The sequence below is a fragment of the Orcinus orca genome, chromosome 10 (assembly GCF_937001465.1).
Source record: "Orcinus orca chromosome 10, mOrcOrc1.1, whole genome shotgun sequence".
In the NCBI taxonomy this organism is placed as follows: Eukaryota; Metazoa; Chordata; class Mammalia; order Artiodactyla; family Delphinidae; genus Orcinus; species Orcinus orca.
This window is the reverse complement of record NC_064568.1, coordinates 36800972-36824581: the sequence shown is the minus strand read 5'-3', so window position 1 is coordinate 36824581 and position 23610 is coordinate 36800972. Positions and strand designations below refer to the sequence as shown.

At 54.9% G+C, this 23610-nt stretch overlaps 2 protein-coding genes across 7 annotated transcripts in view; both read left to right on the top strand.

Annotated features, from left to right (window-relative positions):
- The window catches only part of TEX264 (testis expressed 264, ER-phagy receptor), a 29398-nt gene extending 26056 nt beyond the window's left edge, over positions 1-3342 (top strand). For all 4 annotated transcript variants that reach the window (XM_012532357.3, XM_033424501.2, XM_049693571.1 and 1 more), the window contains one exon: positions 2751-3342. In XM_012532357.3, the coding sequence (XP_012387811.1) occupies positions 2751-3043 (293 nt within the window). In that variant the 3' untranslated portion in view covers positions 3044-3342. The remainder of the gene's footprint in view (positions 1-2750) is intronic.
- Positions 3343-5573: 2231 nt separating this feature from the next.
- On the top strand, positions 5574-23399 carry GRM2 (glutamate metabotropic receptor 2). 3 transcript variants are annotated; one of them, XM_049693564.1, is made up of 6 exons: positions 5574-6110; positions 7789-8371; positions 11004-11841; positions 13358-14433; positions 16441-16621; positions 16867-17432. In XM_049693564.1, exons 2-6 carry the CDS (start codon positions 7922-7924, stop codon positions 16938-16940), a joined length of 2619 nt encoding a protein of 872 aa, XP_049549521.1. In that variant the 5' UTR covers positions 5574-6110; positions 7789-7921; the 3' UTR covers positions 16941-17432. The 3 variants fall into 3 exon arrangements, with proteins under 3 accessions (XP_049549521.1, XP_033280391.1, XP_049549522.1); XM_033424500.2 differs by having other exon boundaries at positions 5574-8371; XM_049693565.1 differs by lacking the exons at positions 5574-6110; positions 7789-8371 and adding an exon at positions 8396-9051 and having other exon boundaries at positions 16867-23399.
- Positions 23400-23610: the final 211 nt, after the last annotated feature.

Genomic DNA, 23610 nt, shown 5'->3' with positions numbered 1-23610 from the left:
ATCCCAAGTGGTCTTAGAGGGTCTAAGGCTTGGCCATGCTGGTGGAGCCTCATGTGACTCTGGAGGTCCATGACCTGTGGCAGTGGTACAGGGCTGGGAGGAGAGTGACTGTCCCGCTTCACCTCCTGCTTTAGGAGACTCTCTCTGTCCATCCAATCTTCAACAGCCAAGGTCACCCTGAGAGACATGTGTTGGCGGGGGCAGGGGGTGGGTACTGGGAGGCAGCCTTCACTCCCTAGGGGCCATGTCCAACACAGTTAACTTCATCTGCCACTTAATTACCTCCATGGGGCACTGCTTCCACCGGCCTGGTAGTGCCTGGCAGACACTCTTCAGTGCCCCTACTGTGGGCACAGGACATACCACAAGGTCAGCAGGCCAAGGCAGTCCCCAGGGCAGGAGGGAGCACCTTGACCTTCTTTCAACCTCCTTCAGCTGCCTGCACCCCTTTTCTTTTCCCCCCCACTCAGCTCCCCTTTCAAACACCGCCTGCCAGGGTGTTGAAGGACTGCTTGGCACCCACTACAGCTGGCTGCAACCTAGCTCCCACGCCCCCGGCTCCTTGGCCTGTCCTACCCACCAGCCTGCCCACCCATTCCCTGGAGTGGGGGCAAGGGGTCTGCTCTCCGCTGATAGGGTCTGCCCTGGCACCTGGGGCGGACTCTGGGTGTCTGCCTGCCAGGTGCATGCCACTTGCGCAGCAGTGTGTGGTGGATGCCTGTCTGCCCAAGGCTTGGCTTGTCCCTGTCTGCCTCCCTGCTGTGCCCCCCGCTTGGGCTGGGAGGTGAAAGGGGGGTGATTAGCTGCCTTGCGCCTGTTATTACATTGATGTATTATTTAGCTCCAGAGAGGCAATGAATATTTGATCTTCTTGCACTGGCTCTGGGCAGTGGAGGAGAGAGGGACTGGGGTGAGGTGGCAGCTTCATTTTCTGCTTCAGCAGCCTTTGGGATTTAGGTGCTACCCTGCCTTGCCTGGCCTCTTCTGCCCTGGGACACAGACCCAGGACTCTGGACTTCCTCCTGTGCAGACCTTGATGGAGCTGGAGGGTTGCCACTTCCCTGCCTTGGACTCCTTTGCCAGAAGTGTCCACATGTACCCAGGGGCTGTCCTCGTGCAGCATGCTGGTCCCTGGCCTGAAGGGGCACCCCTGGGCTCCTTCCTCTGATCATTCCTAGCCTAGGAACTGGGAGAGGGAGGAGGCAGCTAGCTGGCAAGCAGGCAGGTTCCCATACCTGGGTCCCGAGAGAGCCATTGGGTGGGTGGGTGGATTGAACTTAATGGGGCCAGGGAGAAATTATCCCCCTCCTTTGCTCCTTTCAGGCCTGCAGCCTCTGGGGCACCAGTCATTATTTAAGGCAAGAAAGAGGGGCTGGAGTCCTGCCCCAGGGTCAGAGGGAACCACCTATAATTCAGGGAGTAGTCCTGGCTCACTCTTGAATACCTCCACCCTGGGAGCCATGACTGAGGCCCCAGCAAGAAGAGGGCCCTGGGCCAGCAACCTGGCACTTACAGGGCTCATCTCACCTCTGTCAGTAGGTCCCAGAGGTCATCTTGGGGCCGAGGAGGCTGAGGGAGCAGATCCCACCCCACCCCACCCCTCACCCTGGGCTCCAGCTGAGGTTCAGTGAAAGTTCCAGGCCAAGTCCGAAACGCCAAGCAGTCCCCAGCTGTGCCGGGCTCGGGGCTCAATCACCATGGAGACAGGATCTGAGGAAGCTGGCCCACCCGTCACTTTCTGTGATGTTTGATAGCTGCCCCCTTCCCTCTCACACAGGAAGGGAAGCATATCCGCCTTTTCTCGATCTGGATTCCTACGCACAGTAGGCCTGAGCTCTTTGCTCCTCCTTGCCACCCCCAACTGCTGTCAGTGCCTCTGACCTGAGGAGGTGAATTGAGGGGCTGCTCCTGAGCAGGGCAGATGAACCTGCCCTGGAGGACGTGTTGGGGGTGGGAGGAGCAGGCTGGGAGACATCTCAGGGCACTCCAGCCACTTGCAGAGTTCTCCCATGGTCCCTTCTGCTGCTTTGTGGCTCAGGAGCCACTAGTGGTTGGGGATGGGTAAGGACTTCTCTGGGGTGACCCAGGCATAGAAGAAGAAAGTCCTTAAAATGCTTCGTCCCAACACCCTCCTCCCGTGTAATTGGTCGAGGATTTCTCAGGACTTCTCCATCCCACTCCTGCCCCAGCCTCCTCCTCAAACTGGGGCTCAGTGTGGGCCAGAGGCAGGGATATGGCTGCCCCTTGGGGAGCCCTGCATGGGGGAGGGACACAGGAGAGCAGGCCTCCTGGTCCATTCTCCTGTCCTCAGGCCTTATGGGCAGTGTTCTGGCCTTGGAGAAACCTCTCTCCAAGCCTGAAATAGGGGGTGGAGGAGGGGACACTACTTAAATCTCTGTCCTACCCTCAGCTTCTCAGGTTGGGGCTGAATGGTCCTTAATGGACTATTGGGGGCTGGGGGGCAGCAGGCTTTGTGGGAGTGCAGGGAGCTGAGGCTAATTCAGGGTAGGGAGAGGAGTATACAGCAGGCTGTCCTCTCTCACTCCCTCCCTGTTCTGTCCCTCTGCCCTGCCAGTGCAGCTCAAGACAGGGCAGAGGGCAGCTGGAATGAGCCTCTTGAGCCAGGGGCAGCTTTATTATTCATGAGCACACTGTGTATGCTGAGTTGCTGGGCTGGTGGGAGAGCCTCAGTCCTCTCCCTGGAGGAGGGGGTGGGGGCCCTAGCTAACCTGTGCTCCCTCTTCCTCCAGGAACTGACACGATGAGTGACACAAGTTCTGTAAGCCTGGAGGTGGGTCCTGGCAGCCGGGAGACTTCAGCTGCCACACTGTCCCCTGGGGTGAGCAGCCGTGGCTGGGATGATGGTGACACCCGCAGTGAGCACAGCTACAGCGAGTCGGGTGCCAGCGGCTCCTCCTTTGAGGAGCTGGACCTGGAGGGCGAGGGACCCCTTGGGGAGGCAAGGGTCGGCCCTGAGGCTGAACCCCTTGGGGTTGCCAAGTGGCCCCGGGAGCCCAGTACCCCTGAGAAGGGCGAGGAGTAACCCACAGCCTGCACCTTCCTGTGGTGCAGTTGCTAAGGAACTGAGCAGCCTCTTCAGTCCTCTTCTTCCTCCACCTCCCGGGCTCAGGCTGGGGCCAGGGGTCTCAAGCGGACCTGACTTCTACTGCCCTGGGCCTCTGGCTAAGCCTTCTCCTCACTGCCCTCTCAGCTCCCAGAGCCAAAGGAGCCGGGACCGTTGGCACCGAGCCCCCGCGGCTGCCACCTCTGTTACATCTTTTTTTCAGATTCACATTGGAGCTTCCAGGACCCAGAATAAAGCAAATGCTTTTCTTTGTTTTACCTGGATTTGTACTGTGCATTTGTTTGTTCCACAATGGTTCTGGTTCTTGGGGACCCCAGAGTGGGCAGGAGCACCCCCAACCTGAGGAGAGGAAAGAACTTGGCCAGGTACCCTGGGGGGGGGGGGTAGAGGGAATTGGAGGCCTTTCACTCCCTGTTCTTTGGCCCCACTTGACAGCTGCCCCTCCATTGCAGCAGCCCCAGAGGTTCCCCCAGGCTGCTGGAGAGCAGCAGATCAGGACAAGGGGTGTGAAAGCTGAGCATGGGGTGCCCTCTGGGGCTCAGGAGTGGGGAGCTCACAGCCTGCCTCAGTCTGCTTCCAAGGTATGCCTTTGTGTCTGTGGCTAGAGTGTGCCTGTGCTGACACTGTTATCTGTCCAGCCGGTGAGGACATCCCCGCTGTGCCTGCCAGTGGCTGTGTATCTGCGTGTGTGCATGCGAACACACGCATGCCTTTGGTCTTTTATGTGGTGGCTGTACCTTGTGTGGATGGCTATGTGACTCTGTGCACATGTTGCTGTGCTTAGTGTCTAACTTTGGTTGAATTATAGGGGTGTGAGGCTGGCTATCTGGGAGCATCACTCGGGGGGCTTTGTCCATATACAGCTGTCTGTGTGTAGTTATGTGTCTGTGTACAACTGTGTTTGGCGGGGTGTGTTCATGTGTAAAGCTGTGTGTTTTTCTGTGTCCATATGTAAAGCTATAGGTCTTTGTAGCTGTGTGTCCATGAGTATAGCTATATATGTGTGGACATGTTCACCTGTACAGCTACGTATATGTGTTCATGTGTACAGCTGTGTGTCCACATGTAGAGCTATGAATTACGGCTGTGTCTGTGTATGCAGTTGTGTGTTTATGTGTACTGCTATGTGTGTGGCTGTGTCCACATGTACAGCTCTGCATGTAAGGCTGGGTGTGTGTTTGTGCATAGCTGGGTGTGTAACTGCATGTCCATGTGCTGTCGCGGGACTGTGCAGCTCACTTGCTGCGGGCCATATAATGGCCACTTGGGCTTGTGCTGTGTTTATAAAGCCCCATGTCTTTTGTGAGGCTGCCTTGGTGAGTGGGCTGGGACTGCTGTGCAGCTCCTCTCACCTCAGAACCCTGCTACTGTCAGCCCCTCTGCTCCAGGGGCCCAGGCCATCACTCACCTACCCCAGGGAGCAGTTGCTCTGAGACAGCGGAGAGGGTGGGAACAGCAGGAGCTGGCAGACAGCATGTCTGTCTCTCCAGCCTTGTCTGACAGCTCTGTACCCTCATCCTGCTGCCACCTTGCCTCATATTAGCGATGGAGTTTGTTTGGGTTTGATGTCTTGGTCTGTTGTACAGCTGTGCTCTTTTCCAGAGCAGTGGAGCGTCCAGTTTCTGTGTCCAGGGAAAACGCCTGTCCTTCCTTGGTGACAACCCCCTGCCCCCCAACCCCCAACGCCAAGCCCATATGTAGGTGTGTGTACCAGAGGGACCTGGGATTAGCATGTGCTCATTGGCATGCATCTGAGCTAGCCTTACCTCTACTGACACCTGTGGAAGAAAGGGCAGCACCAGGGGAACATGTATAGATGCTGTGCCCCTTAGTACATGTTAGTGCGTGCGTTATGGCTCTGGGGCTAAATCTGGGTGCAGCCGCCCTCTCCAAATCCCTCAGTACAGTGTGGCGATGCAGATTATCCACCACCCCTACCCAGGGGTATCCTTCCGCACTCTGCTGCAGGAGGGAAGAAGACTCAAGAACATCTTCTCAGAGCTGTCCTCCCTGTGCTCGGGCTCCAGCTCCTGCTCCCTCCTATGCAGCAGCCAGTTTCAGGAGCCTCTTCCCCAGCCCCCTCCCTCCCAGATCCCCCTGCCAGCCCCAGCCTGTCCCTCAGGGTTGACCCTGAGTCCCTGGTCCTGCAACCCCACCCCCCACCCCAGATTGGTATCTCTTTGCCATTAATGCCCTTTGCACAAGAGAGTGGAGATTAGTGGAGGGTTGGGGGGGAGGTCAGGGCTGGATGTGTGTGGGGTGTAGTGGTTTTAAAGGTCATCTGCAGGAAGGAAGAGAATGTCCCATCCTCCTCTGATCCTCCCCCACACACACACACTCCATCTCTTCCTTCTAGTGACTCAGGCCCCAGCTCGCACTTGGGGCTGAAGACACATTCCCCCACCCCAGGCCTGGCATGTGGACGGAACTGCAGTTCATGGATACGGAGAATCAGTGTGAGGACAGGGATGCAGCAGGCTAAACGCTCCACCTATCTCCTACGTGCCTCTTTACCTATCTCCCAGTGGACCCCACTACCCTAGGGCCAGCCCTCCCGCTCTCGCAGATGGGAACCCATAGCACTGTGCGCACCTCCCGGGGCTCAGTGACCTTCCCAGCCCAGTGCCTCATGCCCGCTGCTCTCTGGGACGCAGTCTGACTTGGGGTGGAGGGGGCCAAGAGGCAACTGCTCCAGCACAGGGTGGGAGGGCCCGAGGATTCAGCACCACGCGGCGGACAGCGCCGGGCCGGTGCGCCTGAAGAGGGGAGCGTTGGAGGAGTCTGGTCCCCCCAGGCGGAGGCCCGGTTGGCCGCGGGAGATCTGGAATGGAGGAGGGGCTGAGGGCGGGCCGGGGCCGGGGGCGGGGCGGGCCGCGATTGAAAGCTGCAGGTTGAGCGGGCGGGCGGAGAGCGCAGAGCTGCCGAGCCAGCCAGCGAGCGAGCGAGCGAGCGCTCTAGCGGGAGCTGGAATCCCGCGCCCCTGGCTCCTCTCCGTTTTTCTCCGCGCCAGAGCCGGGCGCGCAAGGTAGGGTAAGCCTGGTGGTGCCGCGGCCGCCACCGACCTTATCGATCCTGACCCCACGTCCTGGGGTCCCACGGGCCCTCGAGTTCTGGGGCTCCTGGGGCTGAGACTGGCCAGGGCGTCCAGACAACGCTTGCCAGGAGCTCCGGGAAGCGGGAAGACAGCCCTAGACGTCCCGCCTTTCTTCCCCAAAGAACGCACGCTCTGCATCTCGATCCCTCGTTCTTCCTGCCCCTCCGTCCTTTGGTCAGTCTTTCTGTCTGTGCCTCTGTCTTTGTCTCAGCCTCCCAGGCTCCATCGCTCCCTCCCTGAATTTTGTGGCCCAGGCCCCCAGGCTGCCCCCTTCTAGGGTTCGCTCTCCCTTCAGGGTTCTGTCCCTTGTTGGAGCTTTGGTCCCAGCCACCCCTGTGGGAGGATCGTGGTCTTGACCAGTTTGGACCTCAGCCCCCATCTGGGTCCGTGTCCCCATCTGTGTTGGGCTTCATGCTTACCTCTCTCTCCTGTTTGCCTGCTTGAGCTGCTGCTTTCTGGCTATGCACAGGATCGCAGTTCTCCTGGCCTAGCCCCAGTGGCAGACTAACCCTGGGGAGCTGAGGGGGCAAAGTGAAGAGCCCCAGTCTCTGTGGCCAGGATATGGGGTCCTTCAACTAGTTCTGCCCTTCTTCAGGCTCAGTTTCCCTCTGCTAGCCTTCCCAAGCCTGTGTGATTGTGACAACCTGTGTGGGATGGGTGTCTGGGAGGGCAGCTGGGGCACAAATACAGGGTGCAGAGTGGAAGAGGGAGGCAGGGTCTCTGAGGGCTGGGGCCAGGATGGACAGGGCCCTGAGACCAAGGATGGGGAGTCGAGATGGTGACTTTCTCTGCTTGGTTCTGAGCTGAAGAGAAAACGAAAGCAAAAAGTCTCAAACGGCAGTCTATATAGTGCTAGCGTGTCCAAAATCTCACCTTGAGCCCTGTTTTGAGATTTTGACCAGGTGGACTGCCCCCCCCACCCCTGACACACACATACACTCACATCTACTTTCCCTGTTGACTTTAGGACCTGTGGTCACTTCGGTGTCCCTCTCTAGGGCCAGCCTCTCTACCTTGCTATCTAACTTCCAAAGCCTAGAGTCTCTATTACTTCCCCAGTCAGGGGGTGTTGGGGATGGCTTTTTAAGAACGAGAGGCTGGGAACCTTGGGTGCTCACCTGGGCTTCAGTTTCCTCAGAGGTTGGAGACTAACTACCCTTTGTTCTCAGCCAGCGATGCCTCCTCTCTGGAAATCCAAGGCTCAGGATAGGGACTGGACTCCCAAGTTTGTAACTGTGACCTTCTGCTGCAAAGCTGTTGACTTTGGGGTCCCGGGAGGTTTTGGCAGGGTGTTGGACATTCTTCTGGGTCTTCTGTTTTCTGTTTGGGCCTTTACTCTCTGTAATCCTCCATCTCTGCTAAATTTGGGATGGGCACAGAGCCCATCTCCAGCCGCAGATCTGGGCAGGGCTGAGAGACAGGCCAAAGGGGTGTCCCAGGAGTTTCTCATCCTAGTTAGGAGCACCACCTCTCCCTGGCTCCTCAGTCCCTGGGAAAGGAGTTTGGGGGAGGCAGAGTCAGAAGGGGTAGCCACTCTCAGGTTCCACTGTTCCCTACCTGTTTGTCTGTCTGTCTGTCTGTCTGTCTCTCTCTCTCTCTCTCTCTGCAGGAGCTGGGTCCCTCCTCATCCTTTTCCTGTCTGTCCTTTCCTGGTCTATTTATACCTCTCTTTGCCTTTGCTGCTTCTGCCCTCACCCCCTGGAGGCCCAGGTCTGCTGGACCCATCCATCCCCTTTGGGGCCATGGGATCACTGCTTGGGTTCCTGGCTCTGCTGCTGCTGTGGGGCGCTGTGGCTGAGGGCCCAGCCAAGAAGGTGCTGACCCTGGAGGGGGACCTGATTCTGGGTGGGCTGTTTCCGGTACACCAGAAGGGCGGCCCAGCAGAGGAGTGTGGTCCTGTCAATGAACATCGCGGCATCCAGCGCCTGGAGGCCATGCTTTTTGCGCTGGATCGTATCAACCATGACCCAAGCCTGCTGCCGGGCGTGCGCCTGGGTGCACACATACTCGACAGTTGCTCCAAGGACACACATGCCCTGGAGCAGGCACTTGACTTCGTGCGTGCATCACTCAGCCATGGTGCCGATGGCTCACGCCATGTTTGCCCCGATGGTTCTTATGCCACCCATGGTGATGCTCCCACTGCCATCACTGGTGTCATTGGCGGCTCCTACAGCGATGTCTCTATCCAGGTACATAGGGGCTGTTTAAGTGGGGGCTGGGGAGGGAGGCCAGAGGTGGGGACCTGGAATTCCTGCTGAGCAGGGGCTCTGGGCTACCATGCATTAGAAGAGGGACTAGCAGCTTCCTTCAAGTAGCTTTTTACAGAAGACTAAGAAAGTGCCCCTGTGGCAAAATGGGAGTACAATTTTAGAGACTGTGCAAGGAAAGCATCCCACTTCCAACACATACGCACACACACATCTGATGTTATACAGCCCTAAGAAACTTAATAGGCGTTTTGAATCCTGGCTCTCCCACTTACTGTGTGACTCTGGACATTATTTCTCTCTTCTGTGCCTCAGTTTCATCCTTATAAAATGGGACTCATAATACTCACCACTCTTAGGGGTGTGGTGGAAATTTAATGAGGGGGCCTGGCAGATCGTAACGGCATAATCAACATTAGCTGCTATTGTTATTAAGCCATTTCATAGATGAGGAAACTGAGGCTTGGAGTGAGGCAAGGCACAAGTCCAGGTGCTCACAAAGTGGAGACATGAACCTAGGGCTCTCAGCCAAGGACCTCCGGGACTGTCAGGTCATCTGTCTTTGGATTGGAAAGGGGTGGAAAATAGAAGCCAAGAGCAAACCAGAGAAGAGAAACAGGGGTTGGGGACCCAGAAGGAAGAGAAGCAGGATGTGTGTGGAGGTGAGGAGGAGGGTACCCAAGGGTCTTCAGTGGGTGTAGGATTTGAAGGGATGGAAAGGGGAGGGAACCAGGTCCTCCCTCCTCCTGTTCTCCCATAAAGGGTCAGCAGAGGGCTCAGCTAATGTCCCTTGCCACATCTGGCTGCTTTAGCCCAGGTGGGATCCTCCCTGTCCCTGACTGGGTTCCTCCTCTTGCTTGGACCCTTACCTTCCTGGTGCCTGACATAGGCTGCTGGAAGGTGAGGCCAGAGCTGGGATTGGGGTTGGGAGTGTTGCAAGGAGGGCCTTGTCTGGGGCCTCAGCTTCCTTTAGGAGGCCAGCAGAGGGCATTGCCATCAGAAGCAGGGCCAGGACCTCTGACCTGGAAGGCTTGTTTAGGAGAAAGGAAGCAGGAGTCTAAACCATGAAGGCAGCTTCTGGCCTGGGGTTGGGGAGGCCTGCTCATACCCCTATTGCAGGGAATGAATTACCAGTCCTGCTAGTTCCAGCTACTGGAAGTGTCCAGCAGTAGCTTGGACAGGTGTGGCTGTAGCAGCACCTACATCTGCAGCCCTGGGGGTGCAGGGGCAGGGATGGGTAGGCAGCCTCCCACATGCTGATGTCTGCAGGGGCCTCTGGGGTGCTTTCCCAGCACCTGCTCTTCACAATTCTCTTCAGGGCCCCATGTATTCATCTCCAGGAGCCCAGTTACCTCCCTCCAACCCCAAGTTGCCTGCCTCCTGCAACAGGGCCCACACCTCAACATCAGTCTGCTTTTTCCTTGTCTGGGTCAAAGCAAAGCTCAGTCCTTTATCCATAGGCTGCACCTGCCTGTTAATGATTCCTCCATATTCTGGCCCCTTCTCTCTTGCCAAAACCCCTATCATCTTCCAGGCATTGTGGCTTCACATACATCATTTTTATCTGCTCATCAACCTTGTAAGGCAGGAATGAGAAACTGAGGCTCAGGGAGGTTTGCTAACTTGCCCAGGGGCACAGAGTTAGAAAGTACAGGGAAGGCATTGACACTGTCAGAGTAAAAACCTGTGTCCCAGTTGCAAATACAGGACCTAACTCCCGCTTGTGGAACCTGGGCCATGCCCTGCTCTCACCTACCCACCATCCCACCTGGTCCTTGGCTAGACCCCACTCTTAGGGGCAGGTCCCAGGAATCTGGGGGTGGGAGATCGGCTGCCAGGCAGGCAGTGGTAGGCAGGAAGCCTTGTTTATTTCAGGTTCAGGCATCCAGTGGAGACCAACTCTTGGGCTCTCAGGGCTATGGAGACCTCAAATATGGGTCTTCCTGGGGGAGTCTTTTCCTCCTTTCTCCATCATCCCATCAGAATTGACTCCGGGGTAGAGAGCTTAAGAGCCCTGAGCATCCCACTTGCCATCTAGGTCCTACTTTTCCCTGTGCAGCCAGTGGCCAACCTCTCTCCACCCAGGACTTGGGCCTTCCCTTAGCTCTCTCTCTTTGTTACTGCCATGAGTCTGAAGGGAGACAGCAGAGGGGTTCAGGTGTGGCTCAGGACCCTGGTGCCTTGGCCCTGGGTCTTTCTCAGCCCTTGGGAAGGGATAGAAAACTCCCTGCCACCAGGGGGAAGACACATCAAGACAAGATATAGGTCTTGGGCTTCCCTGGTGGCGCAGTGGTTGAGAGTCCGCCTGCCGATGCAGGGGACACAGGTTCGTGCCCCGGTCCGGGAAGATCCCACATGCCGCGAAGCGGCTGGGCCCGTGAGCCATGGCTGCTGAGCCTGCGCGTCTGGAGCCTGTGCTCCGCAACGGGGGAGGCCGCAACAGTGAGAGGCCCGCGTGCCACACAAAAAAAGAGAGATATAGGTCTTTTGGGAGAGGGAGACCTCAGGGCCAACCACATGGGCACTTGATCCCAAGGTCCAATAGCTGTGGGGGCACATCCGTCTCCAGCATTTGACTTGGTCTCTATCTTCGCCCTCTCTACCCCTCCCCCAGGTGGCCAACCTCCTGCGGCTATTTCAGATCCCTCAGATCAGCTATGCATCCACTAGTGCCAAGCTGAGTGACAAGTCCCGCTATGACTACTTTGCCCGCACGGTGCCCCCTGACTTCTTCCAAGCCAAAGCCATGGCTGAGATTCTCCGCTTCTTCAACTGGACCTATGTGTCCACTGTGGCATCCGAGGGCGACTATGGCGAGACAGGCATCGAAGCCTTTGAGCTAGAGGCCCGTGCCCGCAACATCTGTGTGGCCACCTCGGAGAAGGTGGGCCGTGCTATGAGCCGCACAGCCTTCGAGGGCGTGGTGCGAGCCCTGCTGCAGAAACCCAGTGCCCGCGTGGCTGTCCTATTCACCCGTTCCGAGGACGCCCGCGAGCTCCTCGCTGCCACCCAGCGTCTCAATGCCAGCTTCACCTGGGTGGCCAGCGATGGCTGGGGGGCCCTGGAGAGCGTGGTGGCAGGTAGTGAGGGCGCTGCTGAAGGTGCCATCACCATAGAGCTGGCTTCCTACCCCATCAGCGACTTTGCCTCCTACTTCCGGAGCCTGGACCCGTGGAATAACAGCCGGAACCCCTGGTTCCGCGAGTTCTGGGAGCAGAGGTTCCGCTGCAGCTTCCGGCAGAGAGACTGTGCAGCCCACTCCCTGCAGGCTGTGCCCTTTGAGCAAGAGTCCAAGATCATGTTTGTGGTCAATGCGGTGTATGCCATGGCCCACGCGCTGCACAACATGCATCGCACCCTCTGCCCCAACACCACCCGCCTCTGTGATGCAATGCGGCCTGTCAATGGGCGCCGCCTCTACAAAGACTTCGTGCTCAACGTCAAGTTCGATGGTAATGCTGCTGGCCAGTGTCCACCAGGCAGCTGGCCCTCGGAGGGTGAAAGGGAACAGGCCCTCAGGTTCTAGTACACGGCTAAGAAAACATAGCCCATAGCAAGTAAGGGCATTACCCAAGGGGCTGGTGTCAGAGTCAGAACAAGGACAGCCAGGCAGAGAGGACTCCAACAGGAGCCAGGACTAAGGTTCCACTTTCTGAGTTCCTTCCAGAGAGTAGATGTCTGGCCTGGTCCTTCACTGTGAGGATCTCTGGTTCCTGCTTGGGCCTTGCCCTTTATCTCCTGTCTCTTTATCATGCAGGGAGTAGGGATCAGGAGACCTCAAGCCCATTGTCAGGCAGAAAAATATCAGTGAGAGTCAGAAGGAAGGTGCATCAGGATGACACACTATTTCCCAGGAAAATTTCTATTCCTAATCTTGGTTTTCCACTCAAGGTGGCCACAGTCTCTTCAAACCAAAAGTTATTTTAATAGAAGTTCCAGCTTCAAGAAAAATAAATGCCTCAGAATCATCGTTGTGCTTCAGGAAGAATCACTGTGGGAACAGTGAGAGAGGGTGCCAGGGCTGACAAAGCTTGGAGTACTGGACCAGGATCAAGAGGAATAGTAATTCCAATAAGACTGACATTCAGAGTTATGGGAGAATCAGAGTGGGGGTTAGTGTTGCATTTGGGTCTGATTGGGTTGACATTAGAACAAGGCTGAATTTAGCCCGCTGGGCTAAGTGGAATTTATGGTAGGGCTCAAGTTGGATTTTGAGGACTTTTTTGGGTAGAAAGAGTAGGGGCTGCGGGGGACCTGCATTCAACACCAGGCTGCACCATTCACCACGGGGCCTTAAGTACATGATCTGCTAACTTGAACACCATTTCTTACTGGGACATGGGATAACAGGGGTACCTGCCTTCTGAGCCTGGCTGAGAGATGTGAGGTTCACAGGGGAGTGGGGATGGGGAGTAGAGTGATTTGTGAGATGCCTGCCAAGCATATTCTGGTGAACATTGGTGGTTCCAGGTGACCACTGAGGTTGGGATTCAGCTTGCACTGGGATCAGTGTTAGGACTGTCCGGGGCTGGAGGTGGGGATGTCATTGATGGGATTAAAAGTAGGACCAGGACTAGACCTAAGGTCGAGTTTAGCCTTAGGGGGTCTCCATGGTAGGTTTGGGGAAAGGGCTGTGGTGTGTGTTGGGATAAAGTTGGGGTCTGGGGTCTGGGTTGGAAGGTCTAAGGCTGGGTTTTGGGAGTCATGGTTGGGGATTGGTGTGGGCATTAGGTTTGTGGAGGTGCCTGGATTTTAAGGTTGGGGTTCTATTTGGGGCTTAGGGTTGGGGTTTGTTGTAGCCTCTCATTTAGAAAAATGGCTGGGGTTAGGCTGGCTTTAGTGCTGGGTTGAGGATCAGAAGGATGAGGGCTGACCTAAGCTTTGGGGTTTGAGTTCTATGTTAGGGTTGAGGTCACATCAGGATGACCCACCATTCCAACCCTCTCTTCCTTCCCTCCTCGACCCCAGCCCCCTTCCGCCCAGCTGACACCCACAGTGAGGTCCGCTTCGACCGCTTTGGGGACGGCATTGGTCGCTACAATATCTTCACCTATCTGCGGGCAGGCAGTGGGCACTATCGCTACCAGAAGGTGGGCTACTGGGCAGAAGGCCTGACCCTGGACACCAGCCTCATCCCATGGGCCTCCCTCTCAGCCGGGCCCCTGCCGGCCTCTCGCTGCAGTGAGCCCTGCCTCCAGAATGAGGTGAAAAGTATGCAGCCGGGGGAGGTCTGCTGCTGGCTCTGCATCCCCTGCCAGCCCTACGAGTACCGGCTGGATGAGTTCACCTGTGCTGACTGTGGCCTGGGCTACTGGCCCAATGCCAGCCTGACTGGCTGCTTTGAGCTGCCCCAGGAGTACATCCGCTGGGGCGATGCCTGGGCCGTGGGACCTGTCACCATCGCCTGCCTAGGCGCCCTGGCCACCCTCTTTGTACTGGGCGTCTTCGTGCGGCACAATGCCACCCCAGTGGTCAAGGCCTCTGGCCGGGAGCTCTGCTACATTCTGCTAGGTGGTGTCTTCCTCTGCTACTGCATGACCTTCGTCTTCATTGCCAAGCCATCCACAGTGGTGTGCACCTTACGGCGCCTCGGGTTGGGCACTGCCTTCTCCGTCTGCTACTCGGCCCTGCTCACCAAGACCAACCGCATTGCGCGCATCTTCGGTGGGGCCCGGGAGGGAGCCCAGCGGCCACGCTTCATCAGCCCTGCCTCGCAGGTGGCCATCTGTCTGGCCCTTATCTCGGGCCAGCTGCTCATCGTGGCTGCCTGGCTGGTGGTGGAGGCACCAGGCACGGGCAAGGAGACAGCCCCTGAGCGGCGGGAGGTAGTGACATTGCGCTGCAACCACCGCGATGCAAGCATGCTGGGCTCGCTGGCCTACAATGTGCTCCTCATTGCGCTCTGCACACTCTATGCCTTCAAGACCCGCAAGTGCCCTGAAAACTTCAATGAGGCCAAGTTCATCGGCTTCACCATGTACACCACCTGCATCATCTGGCTGGCCTTCCTGCCCATCTTCTATGTCACCTCCAGTGACTACCGGGTGAGCTACCTGCTCCAGGGTGGGCTGAGGCCTGGGGGTGGGTGGGGGGCAGGGTGGAGTGGGACACAGGACCTTCTATTTCCTGATATCTCATTTAATCTTCTGATAACTCTGAGGCTCCAACAGGTTAAATCCTCACCCAGGAGCACACAGCTTGTGGTGGCCCAGTTAGGAGTGGACCCCAGGGGAAGGTGGGAAGGTTGAGTGGGGCCTGGGGAAATGGCCATGGAGGTGGAGGAATTAGAGCTGAGAAGAGATTTCAGGACTCAGATGTTATCTCCTAACCTGGGTGGAGGTGGAAGTGCCGAAATGTGTCCAAATCAGCAGAGGCTCTACCCTGCTCCACTGAGGGGTTGGCTGCAGAAGGGGAGCCCTGGTCTCTGCTTTTGTGGAGCTCCCAGACTAGCAGGGTGATTGACCAAAGAGCTGCTGACTGGTTTAGGTTGACAAAAGGCCCCAGTGAGAATACAGAAGAGGGAGGTGTGTATGTGGTGGTGGTGGTGGTGTGTGTATGAGTGTGTAGGAAGTCAGAGAGGGCTTTTTGGAAGAGGGGTCCTTGAACTGGACTCTGCAGCACAGGCAGGTGGGAATAGGTAGGGTGGAGGAGGTGGGGAGGGCAGCCAATACGGAAGCTGATTGGAGCAGAGGGTCTGCATTGCCCTCCCCCTCGCCTGGAGTTGAGGTGGGGGGGGTGTACATGGTGGAAAGGTAGGCAGAGGTGAGAGTGAAGCAGGAATGGGAATGGCAGAGCTATTAAACCAGCAGCCCCAGAGGGTACAATGCTTTGATGCCCCTTGGACCTGTGCAGTGTGGCGTGGTGCCCCCAGTGCTGTGCAACTCTGGGATTGAGAGATGAAACCAGGGAGGTCAGGAAAGGTGAAGCAAAGAGGGGGAGGAGATCTGGGGTGTAGGGTTCAGGAAGGTCAAAGCAGGTGAAAACTGTACCCCAGTTGGTGGCTTCCTAGCAAAATTCCAACTGGCACTGAGTGCTCAATGCGTCTCCTCAGCTTCAAGGGGCAATGGCTGCTTCAGATGGAGTGGTCAGGGCAGACCTCCCCAAGGAGGTGACAGGTGAGCTGAGCTCTGAACAATAAGAGGATAATCTTGGGTAATCCTCACAATTCTGGAGTAAATTCTGTGGCTCTCCCCGTTTTCCAGATGAAGAAATGGAGACTCAGGGAGGTTCAATTCCTTGCCTAAGGTCACTCAGCTTGGGAGTATAGAGCAGGGTCTGAGCTGACAATTTTAACAATTAAAGGAGCAGGAAAATTGAGGCAAGAACCCCTGCAAAAGCCCTTTTCCTCAGGACAGAGGTATGGTGGGCAGTGCCGGTGGCCAGGGACGGCTGGGTGTGGGCTGCTCTTGCACCTGCTGGGCCACCTGCCTGGGCAGTGGAGGCCCGAGCTGGGGAGGGAATCTGCTCTGACTCAGCCTGCATTTGCATATGATTTGCATTTGCATGCCAATCATAGGTGGCTAAGGACTTACCTGGCATGTACACACACAGTACCCACACACACATGCGTGCACACACGTATCCCTACACTCACACACGTGCACATACCAGCACACCTGGCAAACATCCACATCTTCCCACACATCCATATACATGCATCCTATACTTACACACACAACTGCACACTCTCACCACCCCCTACACACACACACCCCGTACAGATATTCATGCCCTTACATGCATGCACTCCATACCTGCACCCCTACACACACCCGCACACACACACATGCCTGCACACCCACTCCCACATGCACTCTGCATGTTCACCCCCACAGCTAGAACTCTGGTCATCCTGGAAGACGGTGCACTGGGGCTGATGCTGGGACTGTGCCCAACCTTCCTAAAAATTCTTTGGAGCTTGGCAGACAGACCAAGGTCCAGTGTTGGATGCTTACGGTCTCCCCTGCTCCTTACCCCACCTCCTGGGCAGGGTTCCTGGGGCCAGGCCCAGGCCTGTGGGACAGACTCATCCTTGACCTCTCCCATCACAGGTGCAGACCACCACCATGTGTGTGTCCGTCAGCCTCAGCGGCTCTGTGGTGCTCGGCTGTCTCTTCGCGCCCAAGCTGCACATCATCCTGTTCCAGCCACAGAAGAATGTGGTTAGCCACCGCGCACCCACCAGCCGCTTCAGCAGTGCAGCTGCCAGAGCCAGCTCCAGCCTCGGCCAAGGTCAGCGTCCATCTATTTCTAAGACCCCTCTACACCTGTGCCCCCTCTCCCCACCTTAGTTCCTCATCATGGGGGCAACTCCCTGGGTTGCTGAGATTCCTTGGCTGGGGGTGAAGTGCCCCCTAGATGAGGCTGGACAGGAGAGGGTGTGTGGGGGATGATGGTGAGCTGCTCTCCGCCGCCCTGCTTCCCTACTGTATAAGGGACCTTGGGACTGGCCCCAACCTCCAGCTTCCTTTCCCTAGGGTCTGGCTCCCAGTTTGTCCCCACTGTTTGCAACGGCCGCGAGGTGGTGGACTCAACAACATCATCGCTTTGAGGATCCCCACACTCCTGCCCCGACACGGCTGCTCCCCAGAAGCCGGCGCAGACCCGTGTCCAGGGCCAGGAGGAAGATGGCTGGAGCACTGCAATAATGCCAACCCCGTGCCCGCCCCCAGCGCCACTTACCAACCTATTCACTCAAACCCCTCAGAGTCAGAAGTCAGAGTCCTTGGTCTGGGAGCCTCTATAACGACCACCAACTGCCCTTGCAGCTGTGTTCCCTCCTTGCCAGGCCCAGGACTTGGAAGGGAGCAAGCCAGGGTCCACTCTGCACTGGAACAGGAAGGATGAGGACTGAAGGCCCCAATCCCCAATCAGCAAAGGTGCTTCCAGCCCTGCCCCTCCCTCCTTCTAGGGCCTTTTAAATTTTTTATATAAGTTATTCTGGGATGGGGAGGGGGGTCAAAATGGGGGCCGTCGCTCCTCCTGCACAGTAGTTTGTCCTGTAGTTTATTTTGTATTATCTGTAAATAAAGTGTCTTTATTAAAAAAAAAAAAATCACTCTTTGCCTCTGATCCAGGGAGGCCCCTCACCCCCACCACAGCCTCTCAACCTTCATTTTGCCAGTATTTGTTCACTCTGCTCTGTGCCTATGCTAGGAGGATCTGGTGGCCACAAGACAGACCCAGTCCCGCCTGGTGGAGACACAGAAAATGAATAAGCCATCCTTCCTTGAAAGGAGCTGCTACAGACAGGCCAAGGCACTACTGGGGTGAGGATGGGAGATTTAAATGGACACAAGCTCACCTGGCAGTCTGGGGGAGGACGTGGACGATGTGGGTGATGGAGCAGGCGGGGAAGCTGACTGTGACCCTTGGGAACTGTGGGCTTTTCCATTTTCTGGCCTGCCTGGCACTTGGAGGAGCCTTTGGTCAGCTCAGAGCCAGGCTGAGCATTTGGGGTGGAGGGAGCCAAGAGGAGGCACAGGCTGGAGCATCGCCTGTTCATGTGGTGCGAACAAAGCCAGGAAGAGGGCGTGAGGAGGGAGGAGGTGAGGTAGGGAGGGCAGTTGGAGAGACCATCTGCTGTCGGACCCGGTGAGAGGTGGGAGAAGGGGGCCTTTTTCCCATCCCTGGAGGCGCTCGCCCCGCGGTGGGATTGTGGAGCCCAGCGCCCTCAAGCAGCCCCCGCGTTTGCAGTCTGGGACTCACCAGCAGAGGGCGCCGAGGCACAGGCTCGGACTCGACTCAGCCAAGCAACCGCTGCCCTCCTGTGGCCTAGGGGGCAGAGGGCACGCAGCTACCACAGGAGCAGAGGAAACTGACGTTTTGGGGGAGGCCCCAGACTGTGGTATCTTAGAGGGACGAGGTCCTGCACTGGGAGACGGGCAGACCAGGGACATTTGTTTTTTAAATTCATTTTTACTTTGGCAGCGCCGGGTCTTAGTTACGGCACACAGGCTCTTCCTTGTGGCATGTGGGATCTTTTAGTTGCAGCATGCACGTGGGATCTAGTTCCCACCGGGCCCCCTGAATTGGAAGCACCGAGTCTTACCCATTGGACCACCAGGGAAGTCCCGACATTTGTGATTTTTAAGTGAATTCATTTGCATCTATAGGCTGGTAAGGCTGTGGAAATTTGGGTTAACAATTTAAGAAATGAAAACAGAAAACTGAAAAAAGAAAATTGCAAGAGTGGCTTTTCCTCTCCAGCCAATATTTGGGGTGTAGGGATGCCAAATAAAATACAGAATGCCCAGTCAAGTTTGAATGTCATATGAACAATGGAAACCTTTTTGGTATAAGTATATCTCATGCGATATTTGGGACATACTTACACTAAACATTTTTATTGTTTATCTGACGTTCCAATTTACCTGGGCATCCTGTATTTTCACTTGCTCATTTTGGCAACTCTACTGGGGTGTCTCTGCCCCAGATCCCTGCCCTGAATGATCCAGGCCTAGGAGCAGCCCCTAGTGACCAGACATCAGGGTGCTGCGCCCCATGGGAATTGTGGTGCTGTTCCCTGCTTCCAGTGTGGCCTTTTCTGGGTCTTCATGCTAAACTGGATCCAAGGAACATTTGCCCACCCTCCCAGGCCCTAGGCAGGCCAAGACAGGGCTTTGCAACTGAGCAACTCTGCAACTCCTCTTGCAACTGAAAAGCAATCCTCCTTCGCATGGCTCAAGTATATTTTCCTTAAAATGTAATAATAATAAGTTTTAAAAGGTAGTAATTAACATGGTTCACAGCTAAAAAGGTACAAAGTGTATTCAGTGAAAACTCTCCTATCCCTGCCACCCATCCAAGGAGAGGGCCCAGAGGCCTGGGAGCTGGAGGCAGGTGAAGACTTCCTAAAGGTCAGTCCTCAAGTCTATGGACCACATCCCTTTCCTTCCTCTCTTGCCATCCCCACTCCCCGACAGTGTTGAAGGCGGAGAATCTCTTGTCCTTCACTCCTTAGCTCTCAGTCCTTATCACACATTACTAAGACCAAGCGCCCAGTTCTCCCCCCAATCCTAAGTGTTCTGGGTTTATGTCCCTGCTCTCTTCTCCAATGCCACATTCATGTCCACAAAGCCCTGAAAGGGGTGGGGGCTCAGAGGCCCCTGCCCTTTCCGGATGTTACTGGAGAGTAGGTTCTTGTCTCGTGGCAGAAAGAATTCGGAGACGAGACAGGGAGGTCAAGAAAGCAAAGCCAGGATTTACTTAAGCAACAGAACGCTCAGAGAGCGGGCAGGCTCAAGTGACTAGCTGGGCTGAGCTTCTTAGGCAAGCCAGTTATGTGGGGTATAGAAATGAAGGAATGGAATATTCATTGGGGAGGATTCCCTGATTTTCATCCCAGCTCCATGTTCCCAAAGGGAGGAGGGATTTTTGTCCTTTAGTCTTGATGAGAAGTGTCAAGTACACGATGGGAACTTCTTATCTGCAAGGCTAATTTTATTGTAATGAGAGCATAATGAGCAAAATGTTAGAGAGTCGCGCCTTTTCCCACTTTTCTTTGTCTGGCTCCAGGACACTTATCACCCCAAATGTGTGGTTTCCTGTCAGTCCTGAAGTTCCTGCTTTTCTTCGTCTGCCCAAGGACCCCCACTGTTTACAAGATGTGGTTTCCTGCCATTTGGCCTGTGTCCGCCTTTCTCTGTTCACATCTAGCTATCTACCTGCTCTAACATTCCCCCTTCAAGGAATCTGGACCCTTAAAGTCTCTCAAGGGGCAAAGGGTCGATGGTCCATCTTCTGTAACTGCTTCAAGCTGAGCATGGGTGTTGTCCCTACCTATGGGTCCAGGTCTCCTTGCTGTCTGTCAGAGATGGGGTTTGGGGGTTGTTTACAGTGGTGGAGATGGAGAGTGGGGAGTAGAAGGAGGCAGCATGCTTATCCAGTGGATGTTGATAGTCCTCATCTTCAAGTGGGATGGTTTGAAATCCCTGACGTATCATCATTTGAAGCTGGAGTTTTCTGAAGCTGTGGGATTTTTTTCCCTTGGCACCTCAGGTTTCGCTATAGCAGCTAACAGGGAGAAACTGGAGTATATCTGAGTGTATTCATTATATTAAACATTAGTCCGGAATATTGTCCAATCCCTCTGCTGGCCTTCTCTCGTGTATTGTTAACTCTATTATTATGCTTTTATTGTGAGTTTTAGTTTTATTTATTCCAGTCACTAGGTTCTTCCACCAGATAGTGACGCTCCCCACATATTAGATATTGGCAGTCTGGTTGGTGTCTGTCACCTAACTGTGATTACTAAAAATTAGAGTGTGATTGTAGTATGTTTCATTAAGCCATCGTAATTCTTGTCTCCAGATGCTAATACCAGTAAAACAGAGGCTAACTTTGTCTAAAAGCTGAAATACCCTTCCCTCTGATTTGGAGGAGGGTGTCTGTTCCAGAGACCTTGGCCTCCAGTTGGTTTCTGCCCCAGTCCTTCCTTCTTTACTGCACTGGGGTGGTAAATAACCAAAATATTTTGCTGTTTGCCCCATCAAGTCCCTCAAGGAGGTAGGGAGTCCTAAAAGATGTAGGTCCTTTGGGGAGGTACAGCTGTGGGGGCAGATCCAACCATCAGAAGAGTTAGTAACTTTAGCAATGGCATTCATGGTGTCAGATAGTGGATGTTTGTAAGCTGGAGCTGTGACTATGGGAATAAGAAGGGACTTCCCTGGTGGCGCAGTGGATAAGACTCTGCGCTCCCAATGCAGGGGGCCTGGGTTTGATCCTGATCAGGGAACTAGATCCCACATGCATGCCGCAACTAAGAGTTCACATGCCACAACTAAGGAGCCCACCTGCCACAACTAAGACCCGGTGCAACCAAATAAATAAATAAATATTAAAAAAAAAGTGACGCTGGGTCTGTCAGACCTCATGGTTGGAAGTTGCTAGAAAGATGTTAGGGGATGTTTAAAAAAAAAATCCATGTTAAACATGTTTAAAAAAAAAAAAAAGGAGGACCATTAGGATGGGTGAGGTTAAAGGAGCCGTGACCTCATGAGAAGCAAAAGAGCAGAGATACAGGGAGTTTACTGGAAAGGGAGGGTATTGACACCTGGAAGGAAGCCATTAGCCTCCTTTAAGGTGATTTTTAAAGGAGTGACAAACTTTGTTTTCCCTGGGATTCCCTGATCCGAGACCTGTGGATCTATACGTTTTTCTGTTTGTTTTTAATTTGGGGGGAATATTTGGAGCTGGATTGTCCATAATGCATAATCCAGCCAAAAGTAGGCCTTGCTTTTGGTTTTCAGGGAGAGTAAGCGTTGCCGCCAAGGCTGAGAGAAAATCCCTTCCCAGTAAATGGACTGGGGCATTTAGGCATGAAAAGAAACTTCTGAGTTATAAGGGTCTTTCCCTGGGTGCAAGTGAGAGGGGTGATGAAATGTTTTAGCTTAGGCCTTCCTTCTACCCCAACAATAGAGCAGGTTTCAAGGGCAAGGGGCCCAGTGTGAGAAGTCAGGACAGAGCACATGGCTCCCGTGTTCACTAGAAACTGGACAAGCTTACCTGCCACATCAATGGTCACCCGCGGTTCCTCCCATGTGATGACTGTCTTCTAGGAAGCCTTGGGAGGTCCCAGGTCCCGTCAATCAACCACTGCCATGACTGGCATGGGGGAATTTCCTCACTCCCTTCAGAGCTGGGGGCATTTCCTCCTCCAGTGGCCCATCTTCTTACAGATTGGGCATGGTGTCTTGGGTAGAGGTTGGGACCTGTTTCCTGGACATTCCTTGCTCCAGTGTTTGGAGCTCCCACAGGTAAAACAGGCTCCCTTTCCTGGCAGAGGTCTTCTGAGAGTACTTTTGGGGTGATCAGGAGGTGGATTAGATCTTGTCATGACAACTGCCAAAAGCCTGGCTTGCCATTTCTTTTTTTTTTTTTAAAGATGGATTTTTTTAAATTGTTACTTTTATTTATTTATGGCTGCGTTGGGTCTTTGTTGCTGCATGTGGGCTTTCTCTAGTTGCAGCGAGTGGGGGCTACTCTTCGTTGTGGTGCGCGGGCTTCTCATTGCAATGGGTTCTCTTTGTTGCGGAGCACGGGTTCTAGGCGTGCAGGCTTCAGTAGTTGTGGCACGCAGGCTCAGTAGTTGTGGCTCACAGGCTCTAGAGCGCAGGCTCAGTAGTTGTGGCACACGGGCTTAGTTGCTCCGCGGCATGTGGGATCTTCCCGGACCAGGACTCGAACCCGCGTCCCCTGCATTGGCAGGTGGATTCTTAACCACTGTACCACCAGGGAATTCCCTGGCTTGCCATTTCTTAAGTCATGCTGTTCCTTCCTTTCTTCCTCTATTAAAGACACTGAAAGCCCTGTATCAACAAGAAGGTTGAGAGGGGTTTGGGGCCCCATGGCAAGCTTTGAAGCTTCCGACGGATGTTGGGCTGATTGTCTAGTGAAGTGGGTTGCAAATACAGTGTGTCCCTCAAAAGTGTTTGGGTCTACATTCATATACTTTCTGAGGGCAACTGCCAATTGGGCCTGAAATAGGGCTGGATTTCCATCTTGGCCTTGGGTGATCTCTTTAAGCTTACAGTTAACAGGTTTAATTATGCATCCCTTCAATGAGGCAAAGGCTCATGTGGCCCCCTCTAGTGATACCAAGCTGGCCTGGCTGATAGTCCCAATTGGGATCCATTAGAGGCACTGCTGTCATGCCCACAGGGTATTGATGAGGTTGGGCAACGTGTAATCCATCAGCATGTGTTTGATGCTGTGCCCAAATACAGGTCTTTTCCTCAGTGGTGCAGCAGTGGAAAAGAACAATATTTAGGTCCTTCCAGGTAAAGTCAGAGGAGAGAGTCAGTCCCTGGAATTCTTGGGTGAACCGGCTAGAGTCCTCCCAGAATCCACCCAAGGGAGTGCGGTGCTGGTTGAGGTCAGACAAAGGAAAAGGGGGGTGGACTCTGGTAATTCCCTGAGGCCCACCTACTACTTCCTGAAGGGGGCAAAGAAGCTCTGGCTGTGCTTTTGGTACAGAAGGGTAAAGGGGCTTTTAGGGCGGGGGAGGGGCTGACGATGGTGAGTGTTGGGGCTAGGGTCTTCTGCCTGGGGGCTTGGGTTCCTCCAGGAATGCCAATAGAGAGGGCTTTTGTGTAGCCTGAAGGGGTCCCAGCCAGCAAGGTTCCCTAACATAGGAGTTGCATAGCTCTGGGTTTTCTCTTAGGGTCATAAAAGCCTGCACATAAGGAACTTCTGTCCATCTTCCTTGCCTTCTGCAAAAG

Bases quoted from the DNA above. Each gene is read 5' to 3' on its own strand.
- GRM2 (XM_033424500.2), top strand. From the start codon at position 7,355: ATGCCTCCTCTCTGGAAATCCAAGGCTCAGGATAGGGACTGGACTCCC. The intron at 8,372-11,003 runs GTACATAGGGGC...CCCCTCCCCCAG, and splicing joins ACAGCGATGTCTCTATCCAG to GTGGCCAACCTCCTGCGGCT. The intron at 16,622-16,866 runs GTCAGCGTCCAT...TCCTTTCCCTAG, and splicing joins CAGCTCCAGCCTCGGCCAAG to GGTCTGGCTCCCAGTTTGTC.